The sequence below is a fragment of the Caretta caretta genome, chromosome 20 (assembly GCF_965140235.1).
Source record: "Caretta caretta isolate rCarCar2 chromosome 20, rCarCar1.hap1, whole genome shotgun sequence".
NCBI classification, from domain to species: Eukaryota; Metazoa; Chordata; order Testudines; family Cheloniidae; genus Caretta; species Caretta caretta.
The window spans coordinates 6,811,043-6,830,059 of record NC_134225.1 but is presented as its reverse complement, the minus strand read 5'-3'; the positions used below and the strand labels follow the sequence as shown (position 1 = coordinate 6,830,059).

The following is a 19,017-nucleotide window of genomic DNA, read 5'->3' as shown; positions in this document are numbered from 1 at the left end:
TTGTTCAGTGAAGATGCTTAGGTTAAAGAGTCCATCCGACACCTTTGTGTGCAACACCCAGCGCAGAGAAAGGACCAAACTGGAGATCTCAAGCAAGGCCTTCAGAGACCTCAACAATTTCACTTTATTGCTTCATTCCCAAGCTGCAGAGGCAGAGCGAGACAGTACCCGGTCACAACAGACGCCTTCCCCATGCTAGGCGAGAAGATTGCAGGCCATCCCCTGCTATGGCTGCTCCTTGCTCCGCCCCCACTATCCAGTTTGCCAGTCCTGCCAGTTACCTCAGTGTGTCCCCGTCCACGAGAATGTGTTTGAATCTCTCCTGATAGCGGACAGCCCGCACCTCCCGAATCTCCCGGATCCTCCTCCTCCAGTTCAGGAACCGGTAGTGCAGGTTCAAGTCATCCATTATGGCTGTGAGAGTCAACCTATTGAAAGGAAGGGGGTAAGAAGTTGGCTAGCACGTACAAGGTGGAATGAGACCCTGGAGTCCACCAGCCAAGATACAGTCTCTGCTCCTGAAAAGCCAAGACAGCCAAAAGGCATTATCCAGACATCAGAGGAGACTAGGGCATTGGAAGCCCAGCTCTTCGAATCACTGAAAGACAGCAACAGCATGTACTTCCTCCATTGGCCCTCCTACATCCCACACCTAGCAATCCAATGTGTGAACTGTTACATTATTTGGAGGGATCGGGAGCCAGACAGGCACTGCTGTTCTCCTGCCTCAGGCTGTGATCAAATGCTACAGTATGCGTAATGCACCTGATAAACAGTCAGTCTTGCACCACTCATGTTAAGTATTATCCCTGTTCTACGGGGTAAACTGAGGCACAGATAGAGGCAGTGACTTGCCCATGTATACACAAGTCAGCAGCAGAAGAGGGGAGAAAATCCAGGAGTTCTGACTCCCAACCCTTGCTTCAACCTCTGAGCTCCCATCCCAGCCAGCGGGTAGAACCCAGGAGTCTTGACTCCCAGACCTAGCTCTAACCACAAGAAAACACTTCCTCTATTACTATCCACTAAGACAGAAACCTATAAAGAGATAACGGCCAAGACTACATGCCAGTGGCGAGATAGTTTTCATTTGACCCTCTGAATGCTAACACCACTCTCTGGTGCTAATACACCAGCCAGAGGAAAGCTGTACAGAGACACCAGGAACTGGAAACAGAGGCACTCTTCAAAGCACAGAGGGGGTACAGAGAAGGAGAAGAGAGAAAGCAGCACTTGGTTACAACAGAATGTTGGCCTCACCCGCAAGCCACACTGTGTCCATACACACAGCTATTCCTCCCCGAGCACTCAAAGAAACCTTGCCTCCTCTAACCCATGCAATCCAACCCAGCCAGACCGATACACCCTGCAGCTGTTTCCAGCTCTCTTCACCCCACCATCCCCCACACAACGCTGAGACCTTTCTGATCCCCTGGCTCCAAAGACGGCCCCTTGCCACCCCCCATTCCCAAAACTAACCCCCAGTGCTGGGAGTCACACATTGAGTATCTGGGATTTGGCAGGTCCCACAGTGTAGGAAAGATGCCGGAGACAAGGGCTAACAGGGATTTTGCTCCCAGACCAGAGATGGCAACATGAACGTCACTGACTGTCTGCTCAGCTGGAACAGCACTAAATTATTATTATTTGTACTCTGTAGCACTTGGAGGCCCAGTCATGGACCAGGAGCCTACTGCGCTAGGTACCATACAAATGACCATCACTTGCCCCGAAGAGCTTACCATCTAAGCATAAGGCAAGAGACAACAGATGGATACAGACAAATGGGAGAGCCCAAGGAAACAGTGTTGGTCCACATGACCTGCAGTGTCTTGGCAAACCCTTGCTAAGTTTTGTGTAGGCACCAAAGCAAAGCAGAGCTTTAAGGAGAGTCTTGAAGGAGGACAAGGTAGCGTTGTGGATGTTTACAGGGAGCGCCTCCCAAACATGAAGGGCAGCATGGAACAAAGCATGAAGGCACTTGTTTGAAAATGTAACAAGAGGACGACAGAGGCTGGCATCACGGACTGATCGGAGGAGAGAGTCAATCTCGATAGTGACTGAAATGACAGGTAGGGCAGGGAGAAGTCCTCTAACTTCCAAGACAGCTGGAAGAGCTGCAACCCCAGCTGAGAAGCAGAGATCATCAGGGGGAACCTGCCCAGCCTCCCCAAAAGGAGTTGGTTTCTGACCAATCCCTAAACACAACAGAAGCTCACAGGGACTTGGACCCACCATAAATCCCTTTAAGAGTTTTAGCAAAAAATGTGACCTGTGTGTTGGGGAAAAGGAGAAGGGTTATTGCCTTTGAGACTCGAGATAGAAAAATTAGTGCAATCAGAGCACCAGTAAGACACGCCTGGTATTTATTCAAGGCCACTGGCATCAGTGCAACCCAAATGTAGAGCTGGAAAAACCCACACTCCAGTGATGAGTAGGGAGCTTCCAGAGGCGAGAAGGAGCCGAGCTGAAGGGCAACTAAGCCATTTATTTCTACAGAGATCCAAGATGCCTTTTTTTTTTTTTTTTTTTTAAAAAGGAAGTTACATTTCCAACTCTAACAGTTGGGCAGACAACCATCCAAATGTGACCAGAGCCCTGTGCAGCACAATGCTTCCTAAGGCTATGTCTACGTAACAGAGCCTATGCTAGCACAATTGCACCAGCATAGCAGTATACACCCCCAAAAAGAGACTTTCTAGCGGTATAAGAGCACTGCCTCCCCAGATGACATTAGCTATGCTAGTACAAGTTTGAATTGTAGACCAGGCCTCAGTTTGCAGATAGACACAGCCCCAGTGCCTCTGCTGCTGCTCAGATCTTCCCCAAGCAGCCATGAAACTGATCAGCCTCACATCAGTTTCATTCTGCCTGTTGGGAAAAATCACTAGCAGCAGCAGGTACTGGAGTTTTTTTCACCGTGGAGTAGCCTGGAAGAGGGGCAGAGAAGGAAATCACCTCCATGCACAAATCACAAGGCTCGGCAGTAGGGTAAAGAGTCTTGTCTTTTCCTGGAGTCAGAAGGAAGCCAAATGGGGCATAGGTGGTGTCAGATTAGTAGTGTCTGACTTTACAGAAAGAAAAGGAGTACTTGTGGCACCTTAGAGACTAACCAATTTATTTGAGCATGAGCTTTCGTGAGCTCTACAGCTCAGGAAAGCTCATGCTCAAATAAATTGGTTAGTCTCTAAGGTGCCACAAGTACTCCTTTTCTTTTTGCGAATACAGACTAACACGGCTGTTACTCTGAAACCTGACTTTACAGAGCCCATCTGCTCCATTCACCTCAGGTTTGATCAAGCAATACCTACACCTCTAATGAGCACAGCACAACTGAAATAAAGGGCCTTTCACAGTCATTCAGGCTAAAGTTTTCAAATGACGCCAGTGGTTTCAGGATCCTCAACTGGAGTGCAGCACCTCGGGCCTGATTTTTAGGGATTTTCAGCATTCACATCTGCAACCAAAGTCACCAGGATCTGGGGCTGTTCAACACCTCTGAAAATCAGGACCAAGATGCAGGCAATCCTAATAAATTAAGGTACCCCAAATCACTGACCCCCTTTGGGAAAGTTGGCCTTCGAACCTAAGCCGTTCCCACGCAAACCACAGACTTTGCTCTACTCTGGAATGCACCCAGCAGGCTTCTGGTGCTACATGAAGAATTATTAATAATGTCAGTATGCTAGCTCCGACGGCCAATGCTACAGAGACAGGCATTTTAGAATAGAGACTCCTGATGCCAAAAAGCCAGCAGGAGAAGCACCCCCTGCACATTCCCTCAGCACTTGCCTAGTCCTATGACCAGTCCTCAGACCCACCTCTCCTCCCATGATCTCTGGGCCCTACCTACCACCACACACACACTGCCTAGGGGACCCAGGCAGATACCCAAGTAGAACATTCATAGCTACCGCCAGCACCTCATCCATTTCCCTCCTATAACTAGGCACTCACTGCCATCTGTCCACTCACCTTCCACAACAGGGTACTTAGCTATACCAGGGCACCAACTCATGAAGCACCTGCCACACTCACCTCCTGTCAGCCGGGGAACACAGACATCCTCCCTCCCCTCCCCGGAACACCCTTTGTGTCCTCTCCCCTTCCCCCCCTAAATCACTGTAGGCGTCCCCTTACATCCCACTGGGCACCCCCCCCCTTTAATTTACCCAGACCCCAGGGCACCCTTCCCCGCTTTCCCTTACCCACCCTGGACACCTGCTTCCTCCCCACAACTGGGCAGTCACTCCCTTCACCCACCCTGGGTATCTCCTCCCCCTCAGCTACCCTAGGCCCAGGGCATCCCCCTTCCCTATCCTCCTGCATCCCACCTGCCCTGGGCATCTCCCCCTTCTCTCACCTGGGGTATCCCTCCCACAACCCACCCTGGTCTTAGAGCATCCCCTTTCCCCTCCTCCTCTGGGTATCTCCTCCTCCCTGGGATTCCTCCTTCCCTCTCCCCAGGTATCCCCTCCCCACAACCCACCCTGGGCTTAGAGCATCCCTTCCCCTCCCCTCCCCTGAGTATCCCCTCTCCCCAGGATCCCCCCTTCCCAGATATCCCCTCCCCTTGCCCCCGTCCTTATCCCTCTCCTCCTCACCTGCCCTGGGTATCCCCTCCTCCCTGGTATCTCTCCTTCCCTCTCCCCAGGTATCCCCTCCCCCACAACCCACCCTGGGCTCAGAGCATCCCCTCTCCCCAGGATGCCCCCTTCCCAGCGCATCCCTTCCCCCCGTCCTTCTCCTTCCCCTCCTGCCCGCCCGGGCTCCCCCTTACCCAGCCAGGCCCGTCCTCTCCCTCCATGGACCCCTCCCCACTCTTCTCTCCCGACCCGCTCGGCCGCCACCGCCCGCCTCAGCTCACATCCGGGTACCCCACCGCCGGCTCTCCCCTGCCTCCCTCCCGCCCCCCGACAGCCGGCCCGGCCAATCCCCGAGCGCTCCACTTTGACGGGCAGTGCTACACACCGATCGGAGGCTGGGACGGGAGAGCGCGAGGCGGGGGCTGGTCATGTGACGCTGGCGGCTCTGGCGGATGCGCAGCTGATGATGACGCCCCGCGCTCGGGGCGCGCGATTATGACGTAAAGAGCGGGGTGGGGCTAAACGCTGTCCCTGGGCTGCAGACAGCCTGGGGGAGGGGGCGAGGCCCCTCGACTGGGGGACCCTCGGGCACTGGACTTGGGGGGCCATAGACTGTGAGGGGGAGTCTAGGGGGTATCCCTGGATGCTAAAATGGGGATGGGCAACGAGGGCCCTTTAACGGGGGACCCCTGGGCGTTAGACTAGGGGGTCCTATAATTGGGGGGCCCAGGGCCCTAGAATGGGGGACCCTTGGGGACTAGAATGGGGGCGCCACCTAGAGCCCCTTAATGGGGACTTCCACAGGGTGCTAGGAAAGGTTCCAGCTCAGGGCCCTTTAAAGGGCCCCCCTTCCCAGGGTACTAGAATCGAGGAGGTGCTACCTAAGGCCCTCACACTAGAGTGACCACCCAAGTCTTATAAGGGCATGATACCCTAGGGTTTTATGATGGGGGATCCCCGGGCATTGTAAGTGAGAAGGACCACTGGACCATATAATGGGGGGCACCCCCATGGCCCTAGAATGGTGGGTGACTAGAAAGGCTGTGTCAGGGAAGAGGTCCTCCAGGATGCTGTCAATCATGGCAAGGACAATAGCCCCCTTCCCCAGGACCTAGGCCTGTCATACTGTTTAGGTGCTGGTTGGTATGGGAGGGAGGGGAGGAGACAACACCCCTCAACCCACCAGTAGGAGTCCCAGCTCCCTCCCCATTCTCTCCACTTGCCCCTGGACTTCACTTGTGAGCCCACCCACGCCGTCTCACATATCAACCTCCGGCTAGTAGGCTGGCTTGTCTAGCCTCTAGGTCATCAACGTCATACATTTTCCAAGTCCTGGTTACTATTAGTTTGCATGAGAAGGAGATGCACAAAATTGCAAGCGATGGTATTCGTACATTATTTTTCCTCTCAATCTTTGGCTCTGGTGTTGGAAGGGTGGGCTAGTGGGTAGAGCCTTAGTCTGGGACACAGAAAACCCAGGTTCTATTCCCAGTTAGTCACAAACTCCCCTGGCTAACCTTGGGCAAGTCACTTAATCCACTTCGTGTCTCTGTTTTCCATCTGTAAAATGGGACTAATCCCTGAGAGCTGTGAGGGTGAACTCCCATCAGCGAGTGGGGGAGGGCTCAACTCGTACAGTGAGGAGGGCCCTAGAAGGAGCTGAAGAGAGAGGTCAGTGGCTCCTCTTCAGCAGCAACTCCAGGTTGTTAGCAGCTTGGCAGGCAGGTGAAAAGCCTGCCGCTGCCTGGGCTGTACTTGTGAGACTTCAGGCCCTGAGTTGAGCTCCTGCACTGAAATCGCTATGGCCCCTCTCACCCCCATAGCAGAGCTCCCTCTGCGCCATGCTGGGAGGGAGCTGCCTCCATTCCTCATCCTAGACACGCCTGCATTTGAACTCCACCTTCTATTTTTACACCATGGGCCAAATTCCTTCCTGGAGTAACTCCCACCCCGCCAGGCTGAGCCTGAGGTCCCTCTCTCCTCTGAGCCGTGGCTCTTGGCTCCATGCATGTTCCCTTCCCCTGTTACCTCAAGCATTACTTGGCTGACGTCCCAGCCTAGCCCTCCAGCGAGCCGTGCCCGTCCAGTCACTCGCTCTGCCGCAGGATGAAGGGGAAGGTGTCCAGATTGCTGGAGCGGCCTCATGTCCTTCAGAGCACTGCAGTGAGTCCTCTGGGCTGAGGAGCAGCCAGGGCACCCGAGCAAAAAAACCCTCTGTATTGGCAAGAGCAGGCGGGTCACCTGATGGCCTGCAGTAGCTACGGGCAAGGATGATGCAAAACCAGGGCCTCTGACACACACACACACACCCCCAGCACAGCTCTGAGACAGGACCTCCTCATTGCTAGGCAGCATGGAGGAGATCTGACTAGCCAGGGAAATGCAAATTCCCTGCTTCCCGGCTAGGGGAATCGCTGTTTTTCTGTGGGTTGCATCATCCCTTACTAAATTATTGCCCCCAGTCTAGGGCTCTGTGGTTGTCGCTGCATCACACACAGAAGGCATCCAGAGCTTCCCAGTGTTAGCAGGGACAGCACTCGGGTGCACCTGCTCCAACAGCCCAGCCCTTGGAGTTAAAGGAGACTCTCCATTTGCAGCAGAGGGCCTATGACACACAGTGAAGTAGGTCTGATTCCCATCCAGCAGGGGGCAATGGTGCACATCCACCCAGTGGGTGGAGGTGAAATGGCTTGCTGAAGATCTCTCAGGAATCCCGTGGAAGAGCTGGCAACAGAAGCCAGGAGTCCCCGCTCCCACTTTGTTGTTCTAACCCCTCGACCACACAGCCAAGTACAGAGCCTGAGGGCTCTGGCGCCGGTTCCCCTGCTCTAACCCCTGGATCCCAGTCCTCCCCCTCAGGTCCGATCCTCCCCTGCTTGGCACCTTGCATTAGTCAGTTACACCTGGGCAAAGCGGGTTTAAATGCTGCCGGCAGAGTGAGGGGGGAATTCGGGTCAAGGAGCACTTTGCACCCCGCTGCACACAGGTACAAGCAGGGGGCGCTGTCCGGGCCGACTGGGCATAGCTGAGATCACCAGACTCCTGCAGACTGCAGTCTTAGGGTCAGATTTTCCCAAGCACCTGGCGCTATTGAGACCAGGTTGTCAAAAGAGCTCAGGTCCCAGCCCCCTGAAACGAAACGGCCTGGTTTGAAAATCTGCCTCCCTGTTCAGGTGCCCAGATAGGAGGTGCTGCGGGAGTCAGGCACCTCAATACCTTTGTGGATCTCGGCCTTTCACTCTCTCTGCCTCAGTTTCCCCATCTGGAACATGGGGATAGTAGCACTGCCCTGCCCCAAGGGGTCGTGTGGGGCTAAATCCATTAAAGATTAGGAAGCACTCAGATGTATGGTAATCGTGCTGTAAGTGCCAGAGACAGACAGTCGGACCTTCAGCATAGCACATGCCAAGTAAGTCACCCGCTAATTCCTCCATTGAGCCCAAAAGCGCATGGCTGAGTCAGGGCCTACCCTTTGGGAAGCTATCCAGGCTTGGTTCATAAACTCCAAGGGACGGAGCCTTTGCCACATCCCTTGAGAAGCTGTTCCCATGGCTGATTTCACTCCCGGCTACAAATCCGCCTCTTTTTCCCCGTTGGAACGTCATGGACAAAAGTAAACAGAGATCAGGCCCTAGGCGTTAAAATCCTGTCCTGGGGCAGCGTGCATGGGCATCCTGGGTGGAAAATGGGGAAATGCAAATAGAGTGAGGGTGGATCTCAGGAAAAGTAGGAGGCATGTTCCGCTCAGGGCCGAAGAATGCCTTGTTTATGGGAAGTGGACTGTGGCTGCCTCCCAGGGCTGCTTGATCGTGTTCCAGAGGACGGAGCTGCACTTGGGAGTCCTGCTCAGAATGAAATCATCACCTCTTGGATGGCCTGAACAATATCAGAGCCCCCCCCCCTCAACTCTGAGCAGGGGGTCCCCCCTCTGCCCCCACAGCTTCAGGCCGGAGAAAGCAGAGAGGCCTGTCCATCACTAGCCCCGCTTTGCTTGCAGCTCTCGTTTGCATTTCAAAGGTGGCTTCGCAGCCCTGCACCTAGTTAGTCCTGTGAAAGCGAAGGGTTAAGGGGCGCCATCCGGTGGCAAGCATCTGCAACAGCCGCTTCTTACCAGGGAGAGGTCCTGTCCCTGGGGTATGATTGATACAAATTCAAGTTCAACAGCTATGTGAACCGTTAATTAACTGCACCTCTTTCCTCAGCCCTTTGAAAGACTGGAGCCCCTCCAAGTGGAGCTGCTTAATGACAACACCTCGCTTTTCTCAGCCATAGAGCTTTACAAAGGAGGGTCACGATCCTCCTTTTCCCAGTGAATAAACTGAGGCACCAGCAGGTCGAGTGACTCGCCCAATGCCACCCAGCAGCTGGGACTAGAACCTGGGTCTCAGCCCAGTGCTCAATCCACTAGGCCCAGGGCATCTTCAGGTGTGTGTGTGTGTGTGTGTGTGTGCTGCTACTGATGTAAAGGAAAATGAAGCATGCAATATTCCCAAGCGTCTCTCCATTCAGGCTCCAGGGACAACCATTTGCTAAAGGCACAGTGCTTTGCTGAGGGTGATGCTGAGTTCGGCACCTTTCTCTATGGCAGACTTGTGATCTTGGGTGAGACCCTTTATGGGCTCTGTGCCTCAGTTTCCCCATCTGTAAAATAGGGCCAATAATACTGACCCGCCTACATCCCTGGAGGGTTTTGAGGATTGACCAGCTGCAGGTTCGGAAGGGATTTGGCTGGAAAGCACTGGGTGGGAAAGCCGTGTAACACTGATTTCTGTCTGCCCCTCTTACTCCCATGCTCTTGGAGCCTATAAGGATTTGCAAGAGCGGCAACCAACAGAAAACTGAATTTTGTTGTTTTTAAAACATGTAAGAAAAGCTGATTATTGAAAACCAGAAGCAAGGAAAGAAAAATGCTGGAAGCAATGGGGGGAGTAGCCAGAACAGAAACCCTGGAGGTGAGCAGTGAAAATTTCCAAGAAATACTAACAACATCCAAAGATCTTTACTGACATTAATAAAGCCCCACAAGAGAGATAGGAAAGTAATATCATCGGCACTCTCCAGACATGGAAACAGAGGCACAGGCAAGGAAAGTGACTTGGCCAAGGTCACACGGTCAGTGGCAGGGCTGTTCATAGAACCCAGGAGTCCTAACTCCCAGTTTCCTGTTCTAGCCACTAGACCACAGTTCCTCCCTGAGCCAGGAACAAAGCTCTGACATCCTGACTCCCATTCCCCTCCTATAACCCCTAAACCACACTCTCTCCAGAGCTGAAAATAGAACCCAGGAGTCCTGACTCCTAGTGCCTCCTGTTCTAACCACTAGACAACACTTCCTCCCCCAGAGCCAAGAACTGAAGCCAGGAGTCCTGACCCTCAGCCCTCTGCTGCCACCACTAGAACTCACTCCCTTTCAGAGCAAGAAATCCAAAAGACCTGATCCTCCCTAGGGCCCTGCTCTAACCGCTAGTCAAGAACCCAGGAGGCCTGACTCCCATGCCCCGCTCTAATCAGTAGACCTAGCCTGCCAAATAAGCACATTGTTTTAAGACTCAGCTCTGCGCACACAAAGGCCAGCAGTAAAAATGATGTGTTATGTTTTAGGAAAGAATTAGACAGGGGAAGGGAAATAGCTCAGCGATTGGATTACACAACAGAGATGGGCTGGAAGCATGAAATATTCCAGGCATTTAGGCTCCATGCGAAGGCAACAATATTCATTCAGACCCTGAAAAAAAATGTACTTTTGAGGGAAGAAGGGGGGGGGGAACCATGATCTCAGCCCAGCGCCCCCAGGGAAAGGAGGGGAAATCAGGGATTGGGCACCAGGAAATTGTTTGCTCTTTGCTTCTTTGGGGTTGGGTTAAATGAAAGCGGTTTCTGTTTGGTTGAGAGGGTGGGGGGGTTGTTTGGTTTTTCAAAAGAGATGCTCAGAGAATTAGATCCAAATCACAGGAAGAGAAATTACTGGGGGGGAGGGGATCGGAGCTCCCACTTGGGAATGGGGAGTTGGAGGTGGGAGGTGACCCCTTGGGAATGGGGGGGATGAAGGTGGGCTCCCCCACTTGAGAATGGGGAGATGGAGATGGGCTCCCCCACTTGGGAATGGGGAGATAGAGATGGGAGGTGACCCCTTGGGAATGGGGGGGATGAAGGTGGGCTCCCCCACTTGGGAATGGGCCTCGGGGGGATGGAGATAGGTTCTCCCACTTGGGAATTGGCCTGGGGCGGATGAAGATGGGCTCTCCCACTTGGGAAAATGGGGAGGGGGGTTGGAGATGGGAGCTTATCTCTTGGGAATGGGGGGGGTGGAGATGGGCTCTCCCACTTGGGAAAGGGGGCATGGAGATGGGAGCTGATCCCTTGGAAATGGAGGGGGATGAAGATGGGCTCTCCCACTTAGGAATGGGGAGATGGAGACGGGAGCCAGCTGATCTTTTGGGAATGGGGGGGATGGAGATGAGAACTGATCCCTTGGAAATGGAGGGGGATGAAGATGGGCCCTCCCACTTGGGAATGGGGCAGGGGATGGAGATGGGCTCTCCCACTTCGGGATGGGGGCATGGAGATGGGAGCTGACCCCTTGGGAATGGAGGGATAGAATCATAGAGTATCAGGGTTGGAAGGGGCTTCAGGTCATCTAGTCCAACTGCCTGCTCAAAGCAGGACCAACCCCAACTAAATCAGATAGGATAGGAGGGAGCTACCTCTTGGGATGTGGGGGGCAGGACTGGAACTGATGACCCCTTGGGAAGGGGTGTAAGGCCTGGAGCTCCCTCTTGGGACTGTGGGTCTGGGACGGGGCATGTTTCTTTTCCACCTCCCCCGGCCTGTCTCATTTCCTCTCTCAGCCTCTGCAGCTCAGAGGGGCTCAGGCGACCCCCGCCCCCCTCCCGCCGCCCCCAGAATCCCAGGAATCTCCGAGATGGAGAGAAGGGGGAAATTGAATTTGGAAATGAACATGGGGGTGGGGTGGAGAGACAGGAGGGGTGGGGGTGAGAACAGAGAGTAGCCAGGGGGAGGAGCCGCGGGGCGGGGGAGCCTGGAAGGGGGGCAAGAGGAGAGAGGGTTTTGGGGGGGGGCAAGAGCGGGGGGCCGGAGCGCAGCGGGGGTGGGAGTGGAGCCGGGCAGCGCTCAGCCCACGCTCCCCCCACCGCCCGGGGGGTGGCAGGGCTGCAGACACCTGGCGCTCCGGGGCCAGCGCTGGAGGCAGGTTGTGGGCTGGGCAGGGTATTTAAGGGCCGAGGCCGTGGGGAGGGAGCCCAGAGCAGTCGGGGCGCAGCACGGTCCGGCTCCTCCCCTGCCCAGCCGGCCAAGATGCTCCCGGGCTGCTGGCTGGTGTCTGCGCTGCTGCTGGCTCCGGGCTCCTGGGGCGCCCTGGGCCAGTGCCCCAGCTGCGAGGACGGGGACCCCCCGGCCTGCGCCCCCCGAGCCGGCTGCCGGGCCCCCGAGAGGGCAGCGGCGGCGCCCCCCGACAGCGCCAAGGCGCCGCGGGAAGCCTGCGGGGAGAAGGGCTGCGTCCGGGAGCTGGGGGAGCCGTGCGGGGTCTACACGCCCAGCTGCGCCCGGGGACTGCGCTGCATCCCCCGGGCCGGCGAGCGGACCCCCCTGCACGCCCTGCTCCTCGGCAAGGGGGTGTGCCGGGCCGTGGGGGGCAGGAAGGGCAGCCGCAACCACACGGAGCCCGAGCCCCCGGCAGGTGAGTGCGGGGCGGGCTGGGGAGAGCAGCCGCGGCTGGGCTTCGGGGCTGAGCCCAGATGGGGGGGGATCCTTGGAGCCCCCCCCCAGCTGAGCTTCGGGGTAAGGGCACAGGGCAGCCCTCGCGGAGGTGCTGAGCCTAGATCGGGGGGATCCCTGGTGACACTTAGCAGCACCCCCAGAAGTTGGGGGGGCATCTCCCTAGTTTCTAAGGGCAAAGGCTGCTGCTTTCTCCCCCCTTCCCCCCCCGCCCCCCCCACTCCCCGGAACTGAGTCTCTTTCCTCCCCCTGGAGGGGCAGAAGAAGATGGGTCCTTCCACTTGGGGGTTGCCATAGTGGAGTTCCCTGGCCAGGGGGCGCACTCCCAAGGGAGTGGCTGGGCATTGCCCCTCTCTGGCTCAGGGGTGGGGAGGGTTCAGACCCCAGGGTGCTGCTGCAGGACACTGGGGGCGACGGGGAGGCTGGGTGGCTCCTTGTCTATTGCCCAGCGCGATGGAGGGGGAGAGGCTCCAAGTGGGTCAGGTTCTGCTTGCCCTGGGTTGGCTTGATGCCAGGTGGGGGGGGAGCCTGGCGGAAGAAGGGGCTGGGGGCTGCCTGAGAAGTGGGGGGGGGCTTCTGTCCCCTGAGTTGTCTCTATTGTGGGCAATATGCAGCCATGCTCACCCCTGCCTCAGCAGCTGTAGCTGCCAATGGCCCATGGGTGCTCCCAGCAGGAGTCCAGCAGGATCACCTCTAGCCACCACCCCCCCCCCATGGAGGTGTCCCTACCAGGTGCCCTGATCCGGCCTGATCCCCCTCAACACATACACACACATTTTGGTGCCTAGGAAGTGGGCTCAGCCTCTTGAATGGGAGAAGGGGCCCGTGGGTGGATATATTGCTTGGGAAGGGGAACAGGCCCTCCCCTGGGCTGTGAGGGTGGGAGACAGGCCAGGGCCCTGTGGCGCTAGGCGCTGTACAAACACAGTCAGCCAGCTCCTGCCCCGAAAGAGCTCCCAGTCTAGCTACCAGCAGGCCGGCCCACGGGAGGCTGCTGACTTGAGCCAAGCCTGGGAACGTGGCGAAGCGGGGGGGACCCAAGTAAAGGTTCCAGCTGGCAGTAGCTAAAATTTGCCAGCAAAGATTGGTCTCTGAGGGGCAAAAGCCAGACTGAGGCGGGGTGGGGGACCATTGTATGGGAGACTGGGACTGAACTTCCCCCAAGGTGTCTGGCTCAGAGCACCGCTCTCTCAGCCGGCACCAGTCCGGGGGCGAGCCCCCTGTGCTTGGCCGGAGAGAAAGGATCTGGCATGGGGGTGTCAGATGGCAACAGACAGGCCGCAGGGAGCCACCCAGAGCTAATTCTCCATCAGGGTTCAGGACACTGCTGTGGCTGGGGAGTTGAGTCTCGCAGACCCCCGCGCTGGCTGGGGGAGCTCGGAGGAACGCGTTGGGGTGGGGGAGGAGAGGAATCCATCGCCTTGTAACAAATCCCACCAGTGGGGGGTGGCTGTGTACCGGGGATGGGAGGTCCTGGCTGGGGGATCAGGGCAGATCAGAGCCGTCCATCCAAGCAATGGCATGAAACACAGGGGCAAAAGCCCTTCCAGAGGGGGTATTCAGAGGACCCTCAATTTCTTTTTCCCCCCCATCCCCTTTCAAGAATGGTGCCAGGGTCTGTGCTATTGTGTCTGAGCCCCCAGTTCAGCCTAAATTCTCTCCTGCTGCTTGCACCCCCTACCCCAAACTTCATGCCAGGCTCTTCCATAATAAGAGATCAAGTAAAAATTCCCCCCAACTCTTGGAGAAAAGCCTAAATCTTGAGCCTACCCCTTAAACTGACCATGTCTTAGCACCTGGGAGCCCTAGTCATAGACCCAGGCCCCGTGGTGCTAGGTGCTGTACAAACACAGGACAAAAAATGTTTAATGAGAGCGGTGAGACCTGGCCGTGGTGCGACTGCAGAATCCAGCTGTTTGCTCCACCCCACTATAAAGCAAAGGTTTTTCTCCAGCAGAGCAGAGATGCCTTGAGCAATTCCACCCAGGGCTAAGGCAGCTGGGAGGCTGCTGCAGATTGCGGGGGATGTTCACGGCCATTCAATGACTCTGAGACACCCAAAGCTGCTTCCTGGCATGTTCCACCCACCCTGTAGGAGCTGTTGTATCAAGGGACCCCGACTCTTTGCAGGAGGGCGGCTAGCTCGGGGGGGGGGGGGGGTGTTCAGGCCCATCTGTGGGTTTGCTCTCAGTTACTCACCCATTCCTCTGGCCTGCTCACCAATCCCAGGAGCGCTGGCTCCCCCTTGTGTCGGAACGTGGGAGTGCAGAACGGGATGCTGGATATTGGGCACTGGGATTGGGGCCCTTGGGCAAGCAGTAATTTGGGGCAAGATCCCCCCTGCCCCCCTCGCAAGAGTTCAGGGCTGGATTTTCAAGCACTCAAGCATGCACAATTTTTGGTGAACCTGGCCTGGGCGCTGCTGCGGGGTTCTGGGCCCCGGGCCCCAAAGGACTGAGGTCCACCCACCTCCTGGGTGCATGGAGCTGCAGGTGCTCCATGGTGCCGGATCCTGGGTGTCTCCAAGGGGTCTGCGTTTCTGGGTGGGGAACAAAGAAGACTAGTACTGGGGGGATGGGCGGGATAGCTCAGTGGTTTGAGCATTGTCCTGCGAAACCCAGGGTTGTAAATTCAATCCTTGGGGTGGGGGCATTTAGGAATCTGGGGCAAAATTTGGGGACTGGTCCCACTTTGAGCAGGGGCTTGGACTAGATGACCTCCTGAGGTCCCTTCCAACCCTAATATTCTATGATTCTATGACACCCAGAGTTGGTGGTAGCCTCTGAAAGCAATGACCTAAAGGCACCCCTGTTCAGCCAGGGGGGCGTGGCTGCATTTGCATCTGCCATGGGCACCTGGCAAAGGTAAGGATGCAGCAAACTCACTTCACCCAAGCAACCAGGCTGGCGCAGCTAGGATGGCCCCTTTGCATCCTTGAGGGGCCTGACCCCAGCAGAAGCCGCAGGGCCCTGTGCTGGACAGGTCACTCTGGCTGCAGATTGGGGTGGGGAAGGGCAGGGGAGGGTGCGTGGCAGGCTGAGGCCCCAGGCTTTGTCTCCCTTTCCTCCGCAGGGGAGAGCCGGAAGGAGAGTCGCAGGGCAAGCCATCCCACGCTGGAGCCTAGGCCCCCCCAGCACCACGGCCCCCTGGTGGAGGTGAACGGTGGCAAGGACCGGCTGCACCAGATCTCGCTGAACAGCGACGGCAAGCCGGACTTGGAGACGGTGCGTTGCGGGAGGGGTGCAGGGACAGGGACAGCGCAAGCATGTGCCTGTGGAAGTCTGACATGAGGCATCTCCTGCCCAGGCATCCAGCACCGGTAGAGAACACACCTGGGATCCCCTGCCAGCGCTCCTGCAGCACCTCCTGCTGGCATTGCCGTAGCTGGGAGCTGCTGCCCTGCACCCCACAGCGCCCCTTGCTGGGTGAGGCTGGGACTGCAGTAACAGGGAGCTTCCCCCACAGCCAGTGCCCCTGCCCCACTTTCAACAGCGCCCCCTGGTGGAAGAGGCTGGGACTGAGTTTGTAGGCTACAAACAGCTGTCCCAGGCTCTGCAATCACTGGGCTGGAGCACTCCTGCTGCAGGGAGATGAGCTCCCCGGCATGCTGGTTGCCCCTACTGGCGAAGAGGAGGGCAGAGCCCAATGCATAGGCTGGCTGGGGCATGGGGGTGGGCGGGGGGAGGAGAAAAGGCAGCTCTGAGAGCTGTGGGGGGAAGCCCAGCAAGTCCCATCCCTCCTGAACTTGCAATCTGTCCTGGCCCCTGGCAGGCTCCATGCCGCATGCACCTGGCAGCTGTCATGCTGGAGCTCAAGGCCCCACTGTACCGGAGTGGAGAGGACATCTTCATTCCCAACTGCGACACCAAAGGCTTCTACAGGAAAAAACAGGTAAGGTAGGGGCCAGGGCCAGGGCTGGGGTGGGTTCCCCTGAGCTGGGGTGGGCACCTCTGGGCCTGGGGCACCATGAGGGCTGGATGGAGTCAGAGCAGTGAGCCCTGTAGGTGCAGGGCATTGGCGGGAAGCCAGTGAGTGGCTGCCCGGACCCAGCATTGGACTGGCAGGTGATCAGCCCAATGGGCATTGACCTCTGTGTCCAGCCACTGGCCCACTGACCTATGCCCTGTCGGCTGCCCTAGCATATCAGTGCGTGTGTCTTCTACCATTCCCTGCCATACCGGGTTAGTGCCTGGGACCATCTGACTGTTACCCAAGATCAAGCACCACCAGCTCCAAACAGCCAGAGATTTTAAACCATGTCCCCCCAACTACTGCGCCGGGGTCTTTTTGCCCATCTGGATTCTCATCCTTTACGGGACAGCACAGCCTAGTGGATACAGTACTGTTGCTGCCCCTTCCAGTGCCTCAGTTTCCCCATCTATATGTAAAGCACTTGGAGATGTAGGGGTACCACGTGCTAGAGGAAAAGCTAGAAGATACCAATCTCTAGCTCTTCTCTGCAGTCATGAGGGCTAGAAACATACTCCCAGTCTCTGGAAGGATCTCAGCTTTCATGTAATGGTCCCATGATTCCAGGAGCTGGGGCTTCATTGCGAGGGGCATGGTGGAAATGCCTCCGATTACAAGACTGTCGATCAGCCCATTGATATGTCCTCTCTCACACCCTCCCTCCCCCTTGTCTTTTCCTCTTACAGTGCCGGGCATCCAAAGGACAGAGGCGAGGCCAGTGCTGGTGTGTGGATAAGAAGGGCCACCCGCTGGCCGGCTCGGGGGGGCTGGAGGGCAACCCCCATTGCCTGCCCAACGGGAGTGACTGAGAGGGGTGGGCTGGGCTCGAGCGGGGCTGGAGGAGGCTCAGCCTGATAGACGCTGTGGGAAGAAGAGCCCGAGGATACAGAAGCATTTTGCCTTTAATTTATTACATGGCACTGTGGCTGTTGGAAGGAGCTGGCCTGAAGGCAGCTTGGGGGCGCTGCCCTCGCTGAGGATCGGCCTCTCCCACCTGCCCCATTCACACCCAGGACTGGCTGGGCACAGGGGGCAGGGAACAGCTCTGTGGTAGCAGCCTGGAGCCCATGCCGCTGCTTTGGGAGTCTGCTAGTGCAGGTGTTTGTTCAATAAGCTATTGGGAGTGGGCGGAGGCAGGGGGTTGCAGCATCCCCTGGTGCTTCCAACCCCGCCACCCACAGATGCATTTCCTGCAATGGGGAGTTTCCCCCTTGGATGGGGGGTGGTGGTGAACTGCTTTTCTGGGTGGGGAACAAAGAAGGCTAGTATTGGAAGAGTGCTACTAATGTTGGATCTTGGGTGGGGGGTACTCTGGGAAGGGCAGCATGGCTTTGGGGGACAGGCTGGAAAGAGCCAGCAAGAGTTCACCCCTGCACCCCCAAATCTCAGGAGCCCCCCCCACACACACACACACATCCTGAGCTGCAGTCAGACATCAATTAAGAAGCTGGGAGGGGAGAAAGGGATGGGGGGGGTCAGCCGTGGGCCAAGCAACCTTTCACTTTCTGACCTTCCTCCTGAGCCCCCCCAGGAAAGCAGCTGGCTGGGGAGAGTCCTGCTGCCAGCCGGGTGTGGGAAGCAGCTGGAGCAGAGGCAACTGGAGCGGGAGTCAGGGCCAGGCTGCCGGCTCGCCCTGCCCCGTCCCACAGCTGTGCTTTTGCTGTGACCTGTCCTGCAGCTCCTTTACCTTAATGCGCCCTCCTGAGGATTGTTGGATGCTTCTGGGAGATGTTTATTTTAAATAAAGCTGAGTTTGGTTTTTGGAGGGCCTGGCGCTTGCCTTCTTTCTGCCGTGCATCCCTCCTGGTGCCCTCCAGACCCCATCTTAGGGCTTGTCTAGCTGGGGAAATAGGCTGTACCAGAATAACTAGCCTGCCCTTAGTCCAGTTGGATATCCCGGCTCCTATGGCCAGTCCACGCTTCTGCCAGGCTCTGTCGGCATAACCCCTGGTAGAGACACAGTTTTGCCACCCTGACGAATGACAGACAGCATCAACGTGGCTTTTTTTGCTGGCATAGCAATGCTGGGTAGGGGAACGTCACCACGCCTTTGTACCGCAGACCTGGCCTATGTCAGTGTTGACCCTCCACCGGTCTTTGGAACAGGGCCCTCTCTTAGGGCAGCGAGTCATGATGCTGCGCCATCCCTTTGGTCAGGTTGGTACTGATGAGAGTTGCAGCGACTTGCTTTTCTTTGGTCGCACTCGGTTCCATTGGAGGAAGGAGCATCCGTCACGCTTATGTGGCCCTACCTGCGTCCTGGAGTCCGTCGGCAGCCCTCTGTTTAATGAATGCTATTGACAATGTGGATGAGATCTGCTCGGAGTGGCTGAGGCCAGTTGGAAGAGAATCAGAGCCATCGCTTGAGCCTCAGTGCGCCAAAAAAAAAAAAGTATCTTTTATATTCTGGGCTGGACCACATCTCCCATGGTGCACCATGGTTCCCCTCTTGGTGAGAGGAGGCAGTGCCTCATGGGGAAATAGAGTCCAGCTGAGGACTGTAGGCCTGTAGAGGAGAGTGAGGGCCCTGATGCCTCTGTCCCACCTTGGGGGATCCCTCCAGGGGCAGGTGTGTGTGTGTTGGTGGGGGGAGGGCAGTTTCCAGGTCTGGCCCTGCCCCAGAGTTGGCTGGAGGCCTCTGTCTAGGGGGCTGCTCACTAGGGATCTGGCATCAGCACTAGATTGGGTTCAAAGATTTCTGTAAGTGCGGGCGGGACCGTAACACGTA

General features: G+C 56.7%; 2 protein-coding genes across 3 annotated transcripts in view; one reads left to right on the top strand and one right to left on the bottom strand.

Annotated features, from left to right (window-relative positions):
- SPRYD3 (SPRY domain containing 3) overlaps positions 1–4,878 on the bottom strand; it is a 38,278-nt gene extending 33,400 nt beyond the window's left edge. For both annotated transcript variants that reach the window (XM_048834770.2, XM_048834771.2), the window contains exons 1-2: positions 4,781–4,878; positions 282–428 (exon numbers count right to left, since the gene is read on the bottom strand). In XM_048834770.2, the coding sequence (XP_048690727.2) occupies positions 282–409 (128 nt within the window). In that variant the 5' untranslated portion in view covers positions 410–428; positions 4,781–4,878. The remainder of the gene's footprint in view (positions 1–281; positions 429–4,780) is intronic.
- A 6,925-nt stretch (positions 4,879–11,803) lies between these two features.
- Positions 11,804–18,054, top strand: IGFBP6 (insulin like growth factor binding protein 6). Its single transcript, XM_048834775.2, has 4 exons — positions 11,804–12,282; positions 15,393–15,544; positions 16,092–16,211; positions 16,976–18,054. The coding sequence occupies exons 1-4, from the start codon at positions 11,901–11,903 to the stop codon at positions 17,096–17,098; spliced, it is 777 nt and encodes a 258-aa protein (XP_048690732.2). The 5' UTR covers positions 11,804–11,900; the 3' UTR covers positions 17,099–18,054.
- Positions 18,055–19,017: the final 963 nt, after the last annotated feature.

Coding starts and splice junctions, on each gene's coding strand:
- IGFBP6 (XM_048834775.2), top strand. CDS start 11,901: ATGCTCCCGGGCTGCTGGCTGGTGTCTGCGCTGCTGCTGGCTCCGGGC. Junction 12,283..15,392: donor GGAGCCCGAGCCCCCGGCAG/GTGAGTGCGGGG, acceptor TTTCCTCCGCAG/GGGAGAGCCGGAAGGAGAGT. Junction 15,545..16,091: donor GCAAGCCGGACTTGGAGACG/GTGCGTTGCGGG, acceptor GGCCCCTGGCAG/GCTCCATGCCGCATGCACCT.